Source organism: Megalopta genalis, chromosome 5, assembly GCF_051020955.1.
Source record: "Megalopta genalis isolate 19385.01 chromosome 5, iyMegGena1_principal, whole genome shotgun sequence".
Classification (NCBI taxonomy): domain Eukaryota; kingdom Metazoa; phylum Arthropoda; class Insecta; order Hymenoptera; family Halictidae; genus Megalopta; species Megalopta genalis.
This window is the reverse complement of record NC_135017.1, coordinates 4,286,149-4,306,933: the sequence shown is the minus strand read 5'-3', so window position 1 is coordinate 4,306,933 and position 20,785 is coordinate 4,286,149. Positions and strand designations below refer to the sequence as shown.

The following is a 20,785-nucleotide window of genomic DNA, read 5'->3' as shown; positions in this document are numbered from 1 at the left end:
AAACAATAATTTCCTCCCAAAGAATTTCTTTCCCGAATTAAGGATGATAGAGCGTCAGGTGACGCGTCCTGAGACTCGAAAACCAAAATGGCGAGGGTGCAGCGCGTGCGTAGCGCGAGCCTGAACGACGTGATCCCAAAGACCAAGATGTCCTTCACAGAGCCGGTAGCACTCGATTACACACGTTCGACACGCGTCCAGAGGTGATTTTCATTAAGTTGATCAGCAGCGTCAGCAGAGAGCGTTGTAAAAAGAGCTATAGCCGATGCCATATTTTAAAATCACCGTTCACGACAGCAGACACGCTGTCGAATATATCCGTGGTTCGAACGGCCTTGATCGGAGCTCGACGAGACCGACGATCGCTGCGTCCCCTCCCCGAGGGTCGCAGGCCCCGCCCCCGCGAGACGGCAACCGGGCTGGCGACGCAAGCCCCGCTCCCCCGGGAGACAGTAACCGGGCCGCGGCGTGGTCGTACGGCGATCATGGCGAATCGCGCTGGCCGATAGATGTGGCCAGTAGAAACGCGCGAAAGGAGGAGTCGCGGCGTAGCGGGTCGTGGCCGTCGTCGATACTTTCGGGGCAGCCATGGGCGGCGCAGCAGTGGGGGGTAGAGGAAAGTATTGGCGACTCGTGCGGACAGCGATTTTTGTTTTCTCTCTTTCTCTCTCTATCTCTGTTCCCTCTCTATCTCTCTCTATCTCTTCACGAATTGAGTTTCTTGGTGGCATGCGATAGTGCTCTGGCTAGCCTGTAGACTACTGTAACGACCGAAGGCGGGAACCATCCCCGTGGATTGGCCTGTCTCTCTTTCTCTCCCTCCCTCCCATTCTTTCTTTCTCTCTCTCTCTCTCTCTCTCTCTCTCTCTCTCTCTCTCTCTCTTTAGGGGAGTGGCTTCCGAGTTGTTCTTGAGTGAAAGGGGGGAGAAAACGCCTCCCGTCGTTCTGTCGAGACCACACACACACGATTTTCTCTTGCTTGATATATAAGGTTACTTGGCACTTAAGAACTAGAAGCGCAGCAGTAGAGGGGGTGCAGGCGGTAGGCACATGCGGCTGCTCTTTCCTAGGGGATTTTGATCAGTAGAAATTGCACGTATTATTAAGAGACCAGACTTTTGCTGCATCTACCTCCAGCGTCGAGCGGGCCGAACGCGGAGAAGGCGGACGCGTGAACAAGCCGGATCGGGGCGGGGCCTCTCGGTGGCCACGCCCCGCCCACACTACGTTCGCCCGGACCCCTGTCTCCTCCCATTTCTTTCGTTTCCGATCGTACTTTTGTTTCTTGGCATGATGGAACAAATAGCGAAATACCAGTTGAGCATGACTTGTCACTTGTTCCGTTCAACGTTCACCGGGCTAGCGACACCACTACCAATCCCTCGTCGGATATTTTGGTTCGCCTGTCGTTTTTTTATGCCGGTTCGGAATTCTTTCTATGTTCGATCCGCGAATTTGAAAGCTTAAAACTGAGTGTCAGTGGAATTAGAATTTAATTCGAGCGCATGCATATTGTCCGTTTAGTATTGTACAATATATCAGTATATCGTAGCTTGTTCAAAATAAGGTAAAATGATTGGCACGGTTAGTTTCAAGGTCATCGGTAATTTAACGCCTCTCTTTACCGTACGTCGTTTTAGTCGACACTTGAAAAGTATACGAGAAGCTGCAAGACTATGACCTTGAACTTACCTTGACCAAAGAAAATCCAGTGTAGGGACAACGACGAATCAGTAACTTTTATTAATAGAACATAAAATGTAGCAAACGGATTCGTTATGGTTTTTTTTTTATTCTTATTGTACTTTATAAATTTGGACTCGCGTAACCTCATACAAAGTCTTTTCATTGTTCACAGTGTTACAGTTCGTCTAAACACAGATATGACTCTATTACCGTGTAATTTTTTCAAACAAAGGTTTCCACCGCTTCTTCTTTTTAGTAGCAACGTACATAATTTGACACGAGGACAAAAATCAGAGAACCTTGTACCTGGGCATCTCTCACCGCAATTTTCTACACGCTTAGGATCCGTTTTCGAAAATGATTTTACACTTTCAAGCAAATGTAAACACAAGAACGCGATTCCTTTGCTGCAGTAATTCACAAATTAATTCCGTGGACAAAAAATTCGTAAGCTTCATTTTCTAACATAAACCCAGGTACATGATCTTCCAAGTTTTTTTCCCCACGAAGGTATTTGATATTTCATTTAAACATCAACAATGCCGTTCTTGTGAAACGTTGCAATCGAATTATTTTATAATTCCACTGACAAGATTTTACGTTCACTCCTCGTTGCGGACTCGGTGTGCCCGAACGGACACACGCGAAACGTCCGCAAACGCTCTCGTGAATGCGAGGAAACAGGAGAAACGCGCGGGAAAATTTGAACGGTATGTTTCACTTCCGCATATCCCTGACCCACGCGACCCGTCGCTCGGAGCATGCGCCTGGACCTCGCGATCTCACATGACTCACGAATCTGCGCGTGCATCTCGGTCTCGCGATCCCACGTGACCCTCGAGTCCGCGCATGCGCCTCGGTCTCGCGATCTCACGCGACTTTCAAGGCTGCGCGTAGCACAGCGTAGCACGTCGCCCTGCGGTACACGTAGCCCGCAGTTCTGCGCATGCGCCTTGATCTCGCGGTCTCGCGTCTCGAGGCGTAGCAGCCGCGATGAAAAAGATACCGCCTCGCATCGATCCGGTTTCGACGTCGCGGAGATCTCGATGAAAACGTAATGAGCGGCGCTTATCGATCGCCGCGCACAGCCTTCTCGTCGTTCCCCGCGAAACGCTCGTTCGTCACCCCATTCTTCGTTCAGACACACAAATAGTCTAGCTTCAGCCACACCGAGAACAATCTCTCTCTCTCTATCTCCGACCCTCTGTTTCAACATTTACCACACACCCACATACGCACACGCACACGTGCACACAGGATCTACGGTCACTTCCGGGGAACGGGCGCCATTCTTTCGCTGTCCGGGTTAACAAACGAGCAAATGTTCGATTCTGTACAGATTCCTGTGTATATATTTGTACATACGTACGTGCGCACATACTGGATGTCCACCTTGTACAGTTTCCGTCACTCGTCGGTGTCCGCACACGCGTATATGTGCATGCATGTACGCAACACACGAATTGGCACTTGTCAACCGCTCCACAGACCTCGAAGAAAAACGTGTTCCTGTGGGATTTGTTTCCGGAAATGATTGAAGCGAGTGGAGGAAGAAGTTAGAGTCGTCATTTGGGTCTGTGAATGTTTTTTTTTTTACAATGAACTTCGACTTGCTTTCCGTTCTTTTGAGTCGGGAGAAACTTGAGCACGTGTTTCTTTTATTAACCAAAATTCCGTGTAACAGGGGTGAAAATTGACGTCGGATTTGTAAAATGCAAAATTTTTATTATGAAATGTATCAAAGAAAAAGTTCTAAATACAGATTATACGTTTTTTTGACAATACATTCTTTTACGTAAGCAGATTTGTGATTTGAAACGTTGTTCTATTAAAATTTTGAAATTAGTGTTGACGTCAGCAGTCGAACTTCTTCTGTTCATTTCAATTGTTTATAAGGATGATATTCTGCAAGGGGTTATTCTTCGAGATAAAAGCCCGCGTATTTGACAAATTTTGGGAGCGGCTGTGGACTCTCCTTGATGAGAAATATGGAAACAATGTACAGGCGTAGATTGACACTAGCCCATGTCCCAAGAAACACTTTTCTTCGATTGTTTATCGCCAATTGAATTATAAGTCACGTTACGGCTCGCGATTACGCTCACAGACTTCGTTGCCTCAGACGCACCGCTTATTCATCGTGGACATATTTCATGATGTTATATAGTTCCAGGTCGATATTTGCCACGAATAAGATTACGTTGAATCCACAATGACAATTATTTTGTTCCTCGATTGTACAGAATACTTATGTGAACTGTTAAACAAAATACTTTCGCTACAAAATTTAATTTTCGAAATTCAGTTTAATTCAAAATTTGCCCTTTTTAAGAATGATTATTTGAATGGTAAATATGCTTATACAAGGTGTTCCGTTCGAAAGGGACATCCAAAATGTTTCTAATTATTTCCTAAAATCTAGAAAACAAAGAAAGATCTTCCTTTTCGTTACAAGATACGGATTTTTGAAAATGACTTAGTTTCTTCTTCATAGAAGAAATTATTTACCATGTTTGATCATTTAACTTTGGAATACCCTATAATAAACATGCGTGAATTGTCAAAGTCAAAAACTAGAAATATCTCGGTTATTTTTGGTCATGGTTTCTAAAAATTCCTCGGGTCAACACGCCATCCCGGTATAAGATGTTATCTTGAATATCTTTTTCAAACCGGTAAACGAAATTTCTGTATTCTACAATGGAAGCCAAACACGACAAAATTAAAATTAAAATTTAAAAATGAATCGATGATTTTATCATCATACAATAATATCACAAAAATGAAGCTTGCTCGAGGAATTCTTGTTCCACGACCAGGAAGAATGGAGATAATGATCTAATTCGTGGCAAACGTATAAGGCCGGTAACAAGCCTAACAGTTTGTTTACCGATCGAGGACAGGGCCGATTGGCGACGGAAACATCGTAGCGTGTCGGTAACTAGGGGGCAGCACCGGTGCGTTCCCTCGGAGAGGAGGAAGAAAGAGATCGGCGCTTAACGACGATCGCGATCGATAAAATAGAGATACGGTCCTCGGCTGTTTCTACTGATCTGCACATCCGCGTGCGTTAGCTTGAAGACAGACGAGCGGTACACCGCAAACTAGACGCTACTATCGCTTGCTAACTGCTCTCTAACGGTCAGTCGATGCCACCCACCGGGAAAATTAAATTTCATGCTCAGGGATGTCAGTTTCCTGTTCTTGAGCTCCGCGCGGGACAGGCTTGCGGCTTCATGACCTTGAGTACGTTCCCTGGAACAAGTTCCGGTCTAGGCTCATGTCCACGTGCATTCACTGAGAGGCAGAAGTGGTGCACGACACTCAGATATTAAAAGATCCAGCCAGCCAAGCGATTTTAGAGACAAAAAAGAATATGAAATCTACATATAAGCAGCAAAAACAAAACGATTGAGAAGCGTACGCGTGATGTTCAGTGAATATACATATATAACCTACCTGCCAATGGACTAGGTAGACGTGTCGGCACGTGTAGTTGTCGTTAGGCCTAGGTGTAGGAGTGTAGGACCTAGGTGTAGGTAGCCTACCTACCCCGCCCTTTATTTGGAACGTGTTCGTTTTATACTATTTCTACATAACCGTTAACTATTTGGGCCGTGGCACTTATAGTGGTACAGCACTGCTAATCGTGTCTCTATGGGTAGCCGCGCCGCCCGGTAGCTGAGCCAAAACTTACTTATTCCGATCATAAATGCAAAGACTCCCCCACCCCCTCGCCACCAAACCACGCCCCCCACCCCCGAATGATGAGCAAATTATGGTGTACGGACCGGCTGATTGGACGCGAGTATTAGCAAATCCATTCTATCGACGTAACGAGACGATACCGATTATCCACATAGCACGACCAAGACCTATTTAAAAAAAAAAGAGAAAAAAAAGAGAAAAGAAAAGCAAACTAAAGAAAGTATAAAAGAAAACAATTGCCAACCCTTTCACACAAGTGTATTGATGCGAATGTTGTGTTTTGTTCTATTCACGTGGTGTAGGCCATATTCGCCAGTTGTATCCCCGAGATAATTGACCTGATCGGGACGCGAAACAAGTATGGCGGCACTTTGAAGAACGAGCGAGGTCGCAGGTGAGAGACACAACCAACCAACTAGCTTTCCCGAGTTGAGCCACCTTTCACAACCCCTGATTACTGTCAACCACCCGATATATACTTTCTCGTATGATAACATTCTTGTACATTATGTAAGTCTGACTCCTCCCACACGACCCCTCCCACACACATCCACATACACACACGAACACGCTTCACAGCACGACACCATCGTGCGTTACACCTTTTCTAGCCGTATGCACTTGATCACAGGACACGACTACACCAGAACACTCACAGAAACACAGCCTTGAAGTTAGCTACCTCTGTACACAACTCTGTTCTTGTTCACGGATATACAGTATACTACCACCCCACTCCCCACTACCGACCACGCCCACCAGAGAACATACACACTCCCTCAGCTGCCCGTTATTTCTTGTTATATATACATTTATATTTAGAGAACAGTGTTAGAACCGCCAAAACGACTGCAGCTCCATACCTGCTCTTCGTATTAGTTGTCAGTCGACGGTCGCCAATCCCGACACAGTCCCCGCCCACCACAACGTTCCCACCTCCAAGCAACGCTCCCAAACCAACCAGCTAGTCCAATTGTCACCACAGTTTACCGATCCCAGCAACTGGTGTTAGCTTGTTTGTTCACACTGACTGCACTTGGGGCAAATACGGCTTCGTTTTGTTAGAATAAGAACGAGGAATTGCGATATCAATGATTAATCATTCTCTGGACAAAGAAAAGATCACAATGGTACCTCGCGGGTGACACGTGGACTGAGGTATCGGAACTTTGCGGTACTGACCAGCATTGGCTGAAGCTATATGACAAACAACTGCCTCAAATTCCTCGTTACTTTGTTCTTCTACTTTGAATTAGTAGCTGACACACAATGGTCTGTCGATGATTGTTTGCATAGCTGGCCAGGTAACTCAGTCGCCTGTTGCATCTTTGACATAGTTGTTGCTAGATCAATTCCTCCACGTAGTGGATCTATCGGTAAAACGTGTATTGCGTCTTAGCAACTATAGTTGTTCAGTTGTTTTTCACTGTAACTTCGTGTATACATTGACGTCTTATATTGTCACTCGTTGCTCTGGGTTCTGATCTTCGTTTGATGGTTTTTTTAGAATATACAGGACAGATTAATATGAGAGCTGTATTTCTCTCCGAGTGCAAAGGGTCAACGTCCAGCATGTACCCCGCATATCCAACAGTGAATGCATATGTTGCACACATAAATATATACAAACATGTACGACTGCATACATATATATATATGTGTGTGTGTAAGTATGCGTATGTGAGTTAGGTCGTATCTCCATATATATGTATATATGTTCAGTTCCATATGGCATATTATATTATATATCGCGGCATATATAATATTACTTGATATACATGTATATATATCTATACATATGACCTAACACGACCCTTGTGTGTAATAACCTTGATGTTTTAGACAGCATTGATTATCGTTTTTACGTGTATTCTTGAAGAAAGGAAAGTGGACAAGTAAACTTCTGCCTTGGGTTGTATCATACAGGGTGGGCTGCTGTTACACTGCTGTGTAATAATACATAGTCTATGTTATTAGACAAATTTATGTGCTCGATATATCATTTCTGTATTAAAAAAAATACAGTGGCCGACTTTGGTTTTCATATTTTAGGTCATAGTTTCTACTTATTAGGTGATCAACCACAATCGTTTATTAAAACGTTATGAAATATCTTATATTTATACAACGAAGGTGTCACAACACATGCGAAGTTCTAGCTTTCCCTTAGCTTCTCAATTAACCTAGCAACCATTTACACACTGAACATGTCATATTGTTATGCAAATCAGCTCGAATTGCACTGACCATTTCGAGTAATTAGAGGATACTCTTTGTAACAGTTCAAACGACCCACCCTGTATACGCTTTATATATGTACATGTTGGTACGCATATATAAAGCTGTATGTATACGCATATGTATATTGCTAACCATGACATGTTATGCGTAGTTTAGGTTTGATGAAGGGATTATCAGTGAGCCAGCAAACGAGTTAGATTAGGGAAGAGTGATGTAATTACACCGTCTAATAAATTTTAACTTTTAGAAAGTACGCCAACTTTGAAAAGTTAAGATTCGTTGGACAGTGTTATGTGTACGTTCGTTACGAATGGATCATCATTCATGGCTTTGTGTCGGTGCGAATATATTTTCTGTGAAACAACCAGAATACTAACAAACACTGGTTAAACGCGAACCAAGTCATCGATGATAGAACCGTCAGTATTTCCTTTGGTCTTGAAACATTGAGAAGTATATATCCTATTAGCACAATAACTCTACGGAATTTCATAAATTTTTATCAAAAAGCGATAACAAAATGATAAAAGAAACAATACTTCGTCACGATATACATCTATCATCCCTTCCCAGTGATCAATTTTTACAAATTTACATCTATTTCATTAAACGTTTTCGAATGTTTCGAATTTTCCCGCCAAATCCAAATGGCCACGCTCCACTGCGCATCCGGCAGTGCACAGGTTTTTAAGAGTTACATGAAGTCCAAATACTTACCCCATTTAACTATCATTTTTATTATATTTAACTATCACATTATCTAGCACTCAACTGTCACTTTCACTGCACTTAATTGCCACCGAACATACCTGGGTTACACATATAACCTGGGTCACTGGGTACTCGACTGTTAACCTGAAACTTACTTCTAAAATCACAGAAAATCGTCATTTCTCTCGGAATGAAGATTTCGTCGCTTTTCAGCAACCAATTTCCAGCGTCCATGCGTCGTAAGCCGGTCCCTTGCAGACATGGCCGCAGAACTCTGTATGCAAGTGCGCAAGCGCACACAAATATAGGCTGAACACAAAATCCACCTCAAATGTGCAGAAACGTTCAGTTACGTATTCTGACACAGTGAAAATTACTATTTCGGTGATACACAATTCACAAAAATCATGTACAATCATCAAACACCGCTACAAGAAAATTCGAATATAAGAACGGGGATGGCCATCTTCATTCAATGACGCGCGAAAATCAAAAGCATCGTCAACGAAGCCAACAATTGAGTAAAAGCAGACGATCGTAAACGAACGGAATTAGCATACATACTTCTTCGGTTTCAAGCCAAAGGTCCCGGCTGTTCTATTGGCAACGACTCATTGTTTGCGGCCATCTTGATTTTCCACACACACTCGAAAACTGCCTCTGACGTGACCGTTGGTCGTAGCAGCCGAAGCGCAACAGGGTGTCACTGATCGGATGTATTTTACCGACCGTTGCCATGAACATTTTTCAAGGCGAAACTTCTCGTCCAGTTGCGTGGCGTTGCGTGGCTTTTTTTGACGATGCGTATTCTGGCCTGTGGTCTCACGTAGAGGAGAAATGACCGCGCGACACGTGAGACCTCTAACGAGCGTTTTCGGGGTTGACTGTTCTACGAACGAGACGTATTTTTAATTGACAAGTTTAGAGATTTACACACAACGTCCGAGCATATTCGACGGTCGGTACCCATTTCTCTCTCTCTCTCTCTCTCTCTCTCTCTATCTCTCTCTTTTCTACATCTCTCTCTTTCGGTCTCTCTCTCTCTCTCTCTCTCTTTCTAATTCTCTGTCTGTCTCTCTCTCTATACATGGGCAACTAGGTCCTCCGGATTACACCGTGAACCCCCTCCGTCGATTGGGTAGAATCATCGAGTAGATCTCTACGTGACTTCGATATCATACACACACTACACGATCATTGACATTTCTATATCCACTGTCCAACACTTATCTTTGTATTCCGTGATCTGTGGATGGTTCTTGTGGATCTCGAACTGCTGAATATGAATCTAGAAAACAGTTTCTTTCTATTGGCCTTGGTATTTGGGAAAGTTAATCTTGGAGAATAATACTGCGCTTTCGAATTTAATGTATTTTTTTGTTTTAACGGTGAGTGCTATGGAAATGTTGCTTAGAGAGAAGGATTCTGTAACCTCCCCTCCCCCTTAATGAACAATGTTCTCTAAATAATAATACGGTTTGTGGTTCGAATGCTACGTGTCACGTTGTATTTCGAAGAATAAGGGCCTGAGACAGAACTTGATAATTAAAAATATCGACGTATTTAGGAGAATCTACAGAATCATTTTCTGCAAAGAATGTTCGCATAGCTTTTGCGGTTAAAGCACAAAATATCCTTAACCTCGAGACCATTTTGTTCAGAATTGAATTTCTCGAGAATTGAGGGCGATAAGGGGTAACACTTTTCAGATTCGTCTTCAGGATATCAAGCTCTACGAGAATCGCCGATTAATTGTGGCAATACAATGAAAGATGTTGAGATTTGTTGGACATTGTGTTCAGAGAAACGTCGGTCCCGTATGATAGAGTACAAGTAAAGAACCTTTTGTAACGTAGGGCTTCCATGTCGTATATTGTATATGTGTTTGGGCCCATGTTGGATTCAGTGGCACGTGAGCTCACGTTGTACGCCCCTGGTTTGCCGGATACAACGGGAATGCGAAAGGTATCGAGCAACTTAAAAGCAAAAAGAAAAAAAAATGAAAAGAAAAAAGAAAAGCAGTCGATCGTGCAAACAGAGGGTGTCTGCTGAGTTCATGATGAGCCTCGCATTAAATATATATTTACAGAGTAGAAGAAAGTGGAGCATGGAATGGTCATGGTGAAGTTTTTGTTGACGCAATAACACGATTTCTCACCTTTAGGCACTGTTTATCTGACTCGCTTGTAACAGTAAGAACCACTACTTTAATTAATGTATACGATACATACATATATATTTCTATAAATCGCACGTAGAATTAACACGAGTTTAGTAAAAAAAAAAAAAGAAAATGAGTTCTGTGCTTGTATTTGACTGCAAGGATCGAGTATACGAACGAGCCTGCACTCTACCGTAATCTTTCTATTTTATCTAATTCTTATCACCTTTCGTTGTTCAACCTATATACTCCTTTTTTATCTTTTTTTCCACTCTCTATCTCTCTATTCTCTATATTTATTTGTATAGTACAGATATATTTCTTGTCTGTGTGTGTATGTGTGTGTGCGCGGCGCTTGTGTGTAGTTGTTCGATCACACTAGTTGGTTAAAACGACTCACACACCAAATCCTATCTCGCAATTCCGGTAAGTTTAGCCCATTACTTATGTAATTATATATATATTACCAATGTAAATTTATGTACACTCACGTGTATATAAATCTACAGGCGGATACACGCGAAGTTTTCGTAGATCAATGTTTCTTTAAATTGCCAGAGGATTCTCCTGTTGTTGTTGTTCTTTCGCTTTGTCTTCTCTGTACCTTTTTTTTTGTCAATATACTACATCCGCATCCATTCGAGAAATTCGAACAACTGACACAGAACTTCCATACTCGAGTATATTATTATTATGGCAGCAGACTAAACTGGCATAAAGAGAGCTAAAATTTCGATCTTTTAACGATATTCACGTTTCTCTCTCTCTCTCTTTTTCTCTCTCTCTCTTTCTAATCTTTGTCTATCTCTCACTCTTTTCTTTCTCGCTCCTTCTCTCTCTACACCACTCTAACTCTAACTTTCTCCGCCTCTCTCTCTCTCTCTTTCTCTCTCTCTCTTCGATTCGCAGCTGCGTTTACGCCCTCGAGTTGCATCGCGACACAAGTGCTCGCTCTCAAGGACCGGGTGTTCAAAGCAAAGAACGAGCGAAAAACGGAAAGCGGTGAAAAAAACTAAAGAAAAAAAAAAGCAGTAGCCTCGGCACACGGAGAGAGAAGAACGTAACGAAATCGTTAATTGGTTCAGAACATGTGTAATTACATATATAGAGCGTGTACATGGTAGTTGCTTGTAAGGTTCTCTCTATACTTTTTTTTTTGTTCCTTTTGTTCGACACGCCGACTGAACATCGGCCCGGGGGCGGAATCTAATTCGTCCGTTGTGTTGGCAGACATATTGTCGTGTGTGGCCACATCACCTACGAATCAGTCTCGCACTTTCTCAAGGACTTTTTGCACGAGGACCGCGAGGATGTTGACGTGGAGGTTGTCTTCTTGCATAGGTATGAACAACCATACTATTTTTGCCGTTGGACCCCCGACCCTTCGGCTCACAGGGTTCTGTGTGATTCATATTTTTTCTTTTTTTACGTTCGAACAGTTTAAAACCATCTTTCGATGCTGACTTTTAACCCTCGAGTGATTGCACGCGATGGCCGGTGGCTGGGTCAATAGCGATCCACACCGGTAATATTGTATTCTGCAAGTAAATACCAGAAAAACGGAATAGTATATTTTTTTGATTAAAGTTAGTATCTGCGTTTCGCATTTGGGTCTTCAGCGACCCGGCTGTTAACATTCGAGGGTTAAATATATAAAGATAACTCCGCGACTGCAAGGCTTTTTGACTTTGAACTTGAATTTCTAAGAACGTTAAATTCGCCATCCAGGCTGCGATCGTACGGTCGACAGCCAATCAGGCTGCAGTCGCGGAAGCATTGTGGCAGGACCAAATTCAATATGCAAAGATTTAAAGCTGTTCCAACATCACAATATTTTGATGCAACTGTTATATCGTATTCGACTTGAACTGCAGAATATTCATGCGAGAGTGAATATTTACACATTCACGTTCGATTTGGGTGAAAAATTTTTAGTATTTCAGATCACGAACGCATGAAATCTGTTGCTAATTATACTGACCGAGCAAAGAATGTCACTGACGCAATTGTGCTAGTCGCCGAGGTACCCTTCTTTCTCACATTCCAAGTTTACACATCGTACTTTCGTTTCTTTTAAAATGATAATATAATTCCAATATCACTCTAATTACCGGCCGAGGAAGGAACAACTCCGGCGCAACTACGCAGAGCGCCCGTGGCATCCTAACCTCGATTCTCACATTCTAAACCCCTTCCAAGATTAATATGTCCATGCAATAATTTTCTTTTTTCGAAATGGTAACATACTTCCACCGATGTTTACGTTAAGCGTTGTAACGTTACCCGTGTAAACAATATGAAATTAAGTAAGTCTACTACTGTAATGATGTACGCAGTCATTGGTTTGAACATCGTTAGGAGAGATACGTGAGAGTAATTTTTGTTTTTTTTCTGTGGTGATAGGGTGAACGTAGGTCTATGTAGGTGCCCCATTTGAACACTTGTCTCGTGGACGAGCGCGCCATGGCGATCAGACTAGATTTTTCACTGAATCCTCGATTAAAGTAAATTTACACGAACTCTTCGTATTGGAACCTTTTTAACGAGAGATATTGTTAACACTTTACCTACCGGAGAACGCCATTTGCCGAAAGCCAGTCACTGGTAGATAAAGCGTGAACATAACCTAGAAGATGACATTTCATCTAGATCCCGACAAATGCAGGGCGAATATAAAATAAATACAGGGTTGCCAATGCGAATAGCTGGAACAGCAGGAAGTATCGTCGGCGAGAGGAAGAAGAATGGGGATGTCCGGGACGTCGCTATAGTTAGGTCTGATCGCCATTGTCGTAAGGAGTGATCTATGTTTTCAGGAAAGAGCCAGATCTCGAATTGGAGGGTCTCCTGAAGAGGCATTACACGACCGTGGAGTTTTTTCAGGGCACCATGATGAACGCGGTGGATCTGGAGCGCGTCAAGGTACCCCCACGCCCTAGACCACCCACCATAACCCCCACCAACCTCAAAGAACCCGCCAATCAAATCGCTCCGCGCGTGGCCGCCCGCGCTTTTCATTTCCTTGCAGTACTTTAGGTTATCGCGCGGTTTCCCTCCAGGACGCGACCAATACACATAAACGACCGTACGGCACTTGTGAGAATTGGTCGCACACGGCGACAACCATAACCGCAACCTATCATATTCATCGTCGTGTCGTGCCGTGTCGTGCAAGTTCACTGGAGCAACCGCCATTTTGTCGTAGACCTACAAACTTTGCCTAGACGTACATGTACACACGTGCATACACACACGCACACACGTACACATGGCGACTCGAGTACTGTGAAGTTAGGTGCATACTACCTCAACGTTGGGATATTATTATATCGACACTTAGTTCTCACTTTTTCTAGATTTTTCTGTAATATTTCTCTCTTGTTCTCTCACTCTATCTCTCTCTGTCTCTCTTTATATATATATATATATACATATACCTATCTCTCTTGCTCTCGTAATTACTCTGTTTTTGTACTTCCGTCTATCTTCTTACTGCTCTATTTCAAAGTTACCGCGGAACCGCGCGTGCCACGCTGCGGTCGTTAGTAGAACTAGTCGCCTTGGCGCGAAATTTGAATTTCAATAGAGTGCATTATGCGATTATCGCAGATTTTTCGGTATTCTTGGAGTGTAGATGACTGCGTGGCACCGTGTAGCGTTGTTTCATGCAGATTTCGGCTGTGGGGCCGTTGTTTTGAAGTGACTGAGAACATTTTCCGTTCGAAATACCGTCGAACATTCGATAATTCGTTGACCAATGAAATGGATTCTCATAGAACGCTGCGATTCTCAATCCGAAAATCTATCAGAATTCAATACGTTATCGAAATATCGAAGTTCTCGCCAATGTTGAGTAACGTGTTCAAAAAATACCGTGTAAAATTAATTTAAAAATGGAATACTTAAAAAATCGCGTGGACAACAACCCCACTTCAGTCACTCCAAAAGCCTTAACCTCACACTTTTGGGGTATGTATATAGTACAGACATGAATGTACATATTTCTTTCTACATACGCATAGGTTTGCACATAGGTACGCGCGTGGGTTCGTACATATGTACGTATGTTTCGACAGGAATCTAGCGAATTAATTAAAAAGTAGAAAGCAAGCGCCTGCGACTGCATGGTATGCTGGTAATGAGCTATGGAGCCGACTCAACGTGCAGTAGAGACTTACTTAGACCTTGTTACCATGTATACCTCCCATATCCTATGGCCTACGAGGGAGGCTGACCTCCCATAGCCTCCTAGAAACCTAACAGATCCGCGATTGTACCGCGAAAAATTCAATCAGTACTGTGTCAAGGTGCCATTTCTCCCTTTCTCCCCCGAGAAAGGGGGAGCCGGCTGTAGTAAGGGATGTTCGGCGACCTTGACATTTCTTCAAGGACGCAGTCCGGTCAGTCAGAGGTGAACCTTTTTCATAAAAGATACCATATCGGTGCCACTTAGGAAACTACCAGATCTCGAGCTAGAGGGACTGTTCAAGCGGCACTTCACCACCGTGGAGTTCTTTCAGGGGACTATCATGAACCCCATTGATCTGCAGCGAGTCAAGGTGAGCCTCAAGGACACAGATACACAGACCCCCTTGTCCTGTCCGCGAAGTAAGTGTACCGTACGAGACACCGAAAGAGATCTGTGTATCGTGCCGACCAACCCCCGCAGGTCACCTGTCCTCCGTACGGTCGCTCGTGTGTACCCCCGTACCGTCTCGTTCGCGCGACGATGGCAGCCATGACAGTGATTACTGGGCGAAATTTATTCAGCACCGATATTTCCGTCGATCTTGTTAGCTGTTAGTTGTGTCGCGTGTTCGAGGTCACTGTTCGTACCGTTTACTAATTAACGGGAAACGAGAGTGAACCACTGATTGAAAATAGGAATTCTCTTCGTAGGAAAAATGGTTTTCGGATTTCGTTGTGTTACCGGATAAAAATCTGTGAGAAATCCTTGCGGGTTAACAAATTTTTTTTCTACAACGTTCACTAATGTTGTAGTAATGAACGTTAATATGTGGATTTAAAAATTAAATTTCTTAAGAGGTTATGGTTGATTCGAGTTCAACGTATCGAAATTTGTCGCAGCACTGATTGCTTAGTTTTCGTCGATAATATTTCATATATGAAAATCCGGGAGAATCAATAAATGCACGAGAGTCAATAAACATTTAGGAGAGAATCTAGAATTTTGTAGAGGTTAATTATCCAGTCTTTATCCTAAACGTGGGATTATTCATTGGTTTAATTAAGAACGGTTTAGAACGAATTGGTTTAATTAATTCAGAATTGTTTCTGACGATACGTAAAAGTATTTCCTTTTGTGAAGCAATTACAGTATCAGAGAGCATTTTATTTCATATCTCCCTCAAGGTCAGCCACCTATATTTCAAGGTCATTTTTTGTGAACGGGAGAACGACATATATTATTTAGAGCAATGTTAAAATTGTAAAAAGAACATATTCACCAATGTGTATTATATCGATCTTCAAATGATCTATACAAATAGCCCAAAAACAATATGTACAGTGTGTCCCAGAAAAGTGTTCGTACACAAAGAGAACTTCTGTGACTAACCTGCAGCATTATTTTCTGTCCAGAAATTAACAGTAATTAAATCCCTGGATTTTATTGACTAAAATGCTTACCGCAATGAACGATTAATAAATGTAACAATGAGATGAAATCGTACGGATCACTGTATATATACGTTGAATTCGAAGAGACTGTCATAGCTGCTGCTGCGAACGACCGGTAGTCAGCTCGGTTGCGCAAACAGAACGGACGCTGTTATTCCAGGATGGTTGTTGCTTGTGTGTTACCTTCTATGCACATTGAGGATGTCTCGTGGAACCCCTTTGACGCATTTCCTATGCTGTCATACGCTTTCGTGTCTCATCAGTCCGAAACGAATCATTCGTGTCGAATCGATTACATGCGACCCATTGTGGGCGGCCGGGATCAAACGATTACGCGATTTGGTGCGCCCGAAGATACCCAGGAGCACCTCTGCAAGACGGGTCGTTCCACAATTTGCCAAATCGATCACCTTCTGCAGTCGACGTCAAGGACTTGAAATCAAATGGAACTCACTGTTTTCATTAATGGGCCAATTTATGTCGATCTATCAATTAGTCAATCTTGCAGCCAATGCCTGCTATTTTCGAAAATCAAAATATTCTCAAAATGTCAAAAATGAATATTCTACGATTATTCTAAATAAATCGCTTTAATGCATTCGACGTTGTTTGTAAAATATCGAGTTTCGAATTTTTGTTTATTTACATGAAAACAGTCCACTCTGATCACAGTTAAGTATCCTATAGTATAATACATGCAAACTTAGGCGGCGTTTAAGTCATCGCTCTTTGTTGAATTTTAATTTGTTTACAAAACATTATACTCTGCAGGGCTCTGGACACTACGTTTCGGCCCTGGTCTGGTCGTGGGTGTTTGTTTACGTTTCCTACGAATTTTCCGAGAACCGAGTACATATATATAGCTTCCGAATTTTATTTATTATTATTATTATTATTATTATTCGTATTATCATGAAAGAATATTTTTTGTGAACAAGGCTGTACTTATGAATTTTTTCTCAGAGACAAGATTTAGTTCTTTATTCATCTTTATTCATTTTCATCACGAATGTTTCGTGTATTATAAATCAATTTTGTCCACTGGCACGTTAACTTTGTAAAAGTAAACAAAAACAAACAAATACATGTGGATCTCTAAACATGAAATTTTGCTAATGAAGTGGGGGAAGAAATTTTGCAAATTTTGTACAGTCTGTGTCAGAGATTTTGTTGCAATTTGAATTTTGTTGAATTTTTTTGTTTACGCAAAATGAGGGAGGGGGGAGGGTTTAAATTATCACTTTATTGAATTCGAATTTGTTCACAAAATACAAACTTTAAAATTCTTCAATTTTTATCTACCATCGCAAATATTTCCATAAATAAGGTAATACTTATGAATTTTTTTCTCAGAAACTATTTATCATATCGAGTTGATTCTTTTTTTATTTGAATCAAGAATGGTTTGCTATTTTAGATAAATTTTGTTCATTCACCCATATTATACGAAATGAGGGAGGGGAGAGGGGGGGATTAAATCATCACTTTGTTGGTTTCGAGTTTCTTTAAAGGAAGCCTTTCTTTGCAAATTCTAGTTCTAGTAATAGTTAATAAAAATGAAGAGAAAGCTTTGAAAGACCTCTTATCTCGCACGTGCTATCTGGAGGATTTTTGAACAAAGTGGCCCGAACGTAGAGGACGCGCTGCAGAGATCGATCGATTTGGCACAGTTTAGTTAACTGCAGTCGCAAAACTTTGTGACCCGTTGCAATGTGAAACACATTCCCAGTCTTTACCAACACGTGTCGACATAGACACACATGTGTACACATTCTGGTATGGTAACTCGTGTTGAAAAAAAGCCCCTCGAAAGGTTGTTTGTACCTATCGGATAGATCCATGCCTGCTGTCGATCCAGGTGGGTATGTGCTTGCTGAAGGACTAGTTTGAACGATTAGTCGTTCGTAGTAGTTTTCCTTCGGTAGAGACCTAGATTACTATGCGACAGTGAGCAATGGTTCCCTGTTATGTACAGGGTGCCCCTGAAAATCGTGGCAACTCCTCCTTCGAAAGTAGAATGAAAACGGACGCAATAACAAAAACGAAGAAACAAATTTTATTGAAAGCTTTACCGAACAGAATTTCTGAAACAATTCAAGGATTTATTTGCAATAAAATTTATTGTTCAATACAGATGTTAATAGTTCGATCAAATAATTATTGCAAGCAATTTTTTAGTTCGATAGTTAATAATAATTTCTAGTTATTTTGAGCAATTTCTAGTTCAATTTTCAAGTATCGTGCAAATATAAATATAAGGTTTATATATTAAATTACATACTCTTGTTTAATAATCCTGCGAATATTGTTTAAGAATTGTTAACAGTAATGTTGTAGCATGTTGGAGTTTTCATGACAGTCTTAATGACAGCTGCAAGGTCTTATGAAATTGAATTTTTCTCTAAAAAAAGGAAAAAAAGAAATTTTTATTATACAATATTTTAAATAATATAATCTCTGCGGTGTGAGTTTCATTAAACAAGATTTGATATATTTAAGCAACGCGACGTCTTCAATGACAAATTTCTACCACCGTTGGTGGCAGCACTGTACTGTCCGCTGTCGTACGAGACAACTTCGCGTGAAACGAAGTTCAGTTTGTTTAGTATTGCGTAATACGATTATATAATTATATCGTCAATATTTAGAATATATTACATAGAATATAGAATATATTACAGTAATTAAATAACGTGCTTTATACAATACTGAACGACTTTTCATGGCCAGCTCGCTTTCGCTCGAGAAGTTGCCAGCGGAACGAAAGCGTTCCACGATTTCCGGTACATCCTGTACATACATGGTGTCATTTAACTGGGGATGCAGTAAGAAAATAAGAAAAATTCCGCTTGAAAAAATCAGTCGAAAGCCTCGAACGAAAACGAAAGTGTGCGCTCGGTTTCTTCGGAACAGGAAAACACGGACACGAGTCTCCGGACTCCTCTATTTCGACTAATTTTTTACACGTGGAATCGCTTGAAACCGTTAATTGTTCTAGACATCCCGCGAAACCTGCGTTGAAACGTATATAAACGGTACGTTGTCTTGGCTGTTTACGTAGAACATACTCTTTCGCATTGATCAAACGTAGGTCTGATTAGAGGACAGTTGATGGGCATGTTGGCAGAGCTTCGAGTTTTGCCGGTTCCGCGTCTAGACGACGTTTGTCTACCTAAGGAATGCAATTAGATCTCGCTTTTTACACTTTGTTGTTGTTGTTGGGAAAGATTTTCTGGCGGCGTGTGTCGCGGAAAGCGTGGAGAAATGAAACGTTAAATGATTCACCAACGATGAATGATCGATGAAACTTGAATTGCGTTAGTTTCCGGTTGAAAATTTCAAGTAGAACAAAGAGCTCCGATTCGGAAATTGTATTCCTGAAGGCATGATCAGGCGACACGCATCGCCATTTTGTTTCTGCATACCCGCAAAGCCTACTAGAGATTCGCCTAGTAACAACGCTTTTTAACGAATTCTTGACACATAGCTCGCATTCCTCAGAATATATTCGTTCTCAGTGGAGTTTTTCATACTTCGCGCCATTACATATTCAAACGTCATTGTTACTGCTCCGTTATTTCGTTTAGAGTCGAGTATCCCGCCGTAACGTGACGCCGTTTAGGGCAGACGAAGCTTCGAAAGTCTCGCCACAATTCCAAATTTGAAATGCGCACTGTCGTCCGAACGTATCCAGGATCATTGAACCACCGATGTTTGCGATCGATGTCCGAGACCCTGGTCGAAATCGAACACTTCGTAGCAGAGTGTTCGCAAAATTAGGGGCAGTTTAAGTCATCGCTTTGCCGAATTTGAATTTGTTTACGAAACACAGACTCCGAAATTCGTCAACTTTTCTTTAATATCGCGAACATTTCTACGAACGAAGCGATACTTACGAATTATTTTCCCAAAAACTACTTGCTGAAATGAGACGATACTATTTCTACTTGAATCGAGAAGGTTCTGGCTGCAGCTACAAATTTTACCTCACTGAAAAATGAGATCTGTATTATTGAAAATTATAAACAAATTCACTTGAGTTCCTGAATAGAAAGTTTTTCTAATTGTCCTAAAAAATTGAGCATAATGTTTTTAAATAATATTCTAAAATAATATTAATAGTAATATTTAAAATAATATTCAATATAAATAAAAAATTGTTTTGATAACAGACCTAACCCTTCCGGTTGTGGTAAAAAAGCTGCAACCGACTGCGACAAATAGTTGCTTCGAGAAAAATTCATTAGTTTCCACGTAAGTGTTTGTTTGCAAAAGATTGTCAGAGAGAGAACTGCCAACCTGTATTTTATGAACAAATTAGAAGTATTCATTAATTAATTAATAAATTAATCTTAATTGTCTTGGTACGTCTTCTTAAGTAAACTATTAAAAGATAAATATCGTCAGCACGTAGTAGCGCGTCTTAAATTGCTATGCCTTCGGATATCCGCGGACAACAGTGTGCCTTTCGCAGTTCCAAAACGATTTTTCCGCCACTTTGTTTTCCGAGATTTGCCCGAGAACAATGATTTCGGTTCGCTGCTTTCTGACTCCCGTCCCGACCCAGACTACATTTTTGACACTCCGTTAATTAATTGTCGTGCGCGACAAATGGAACAAAGACTGGCGATCGGTTTT

General features: G+C 41.6%; 1 protein-coding gene and 1 long non-coding RNA gene across 51 annotated transcripts in view; one reads left to right on the top strand and one right to left on the bottom strand.

Moving 5' to 3' along the window:
• The window catches only part of slo (calcium-activated potassium channel slo), a 180,102-nt gene that overhangs the window by 94,490 nt on the left and 64,827 nt on the right, over positions 1-20,785 (top strand). For 27 of the 50 annotated variants that reach the window (XM_076521510.1, XM_076521551.1, XM_076521533.1 and 24 more), the window contains 2 exons: positions 11,738-11,848; positions 13,324-13,429. In XM_076521510.1, the coding sequence (XP_076377625.1) occupies positions 11,738-11,848; positions 13,324-13,429 (217 nt within the window). Of the gene's footprint in view, positions 1-5,696; positions 5,789-11,737; positions 11,849-13,323; positions 13,430-14,960; positions 15,067-20,785 lie in introns of all 50 variants that reach the window. The other 23 variants (XM_076521558.1, XM_076521521.1, XM_076521556.1 and 20 more) reach the window with 3 other exon arrangements.
• LOC117219930 (uncharacterized) lies at positions 18,554-20,426 on the bottom strand. Its single transcript, XR_004490134.2, has 2 exons — positions 20,322-20,426; positions 18,554-20,137 (listed from the first exon to the last, which is right to left on the bottom strand). It is a non-coding gene; the product is annotated as an uncharacterized LOC117219930 (long non-coding RNA).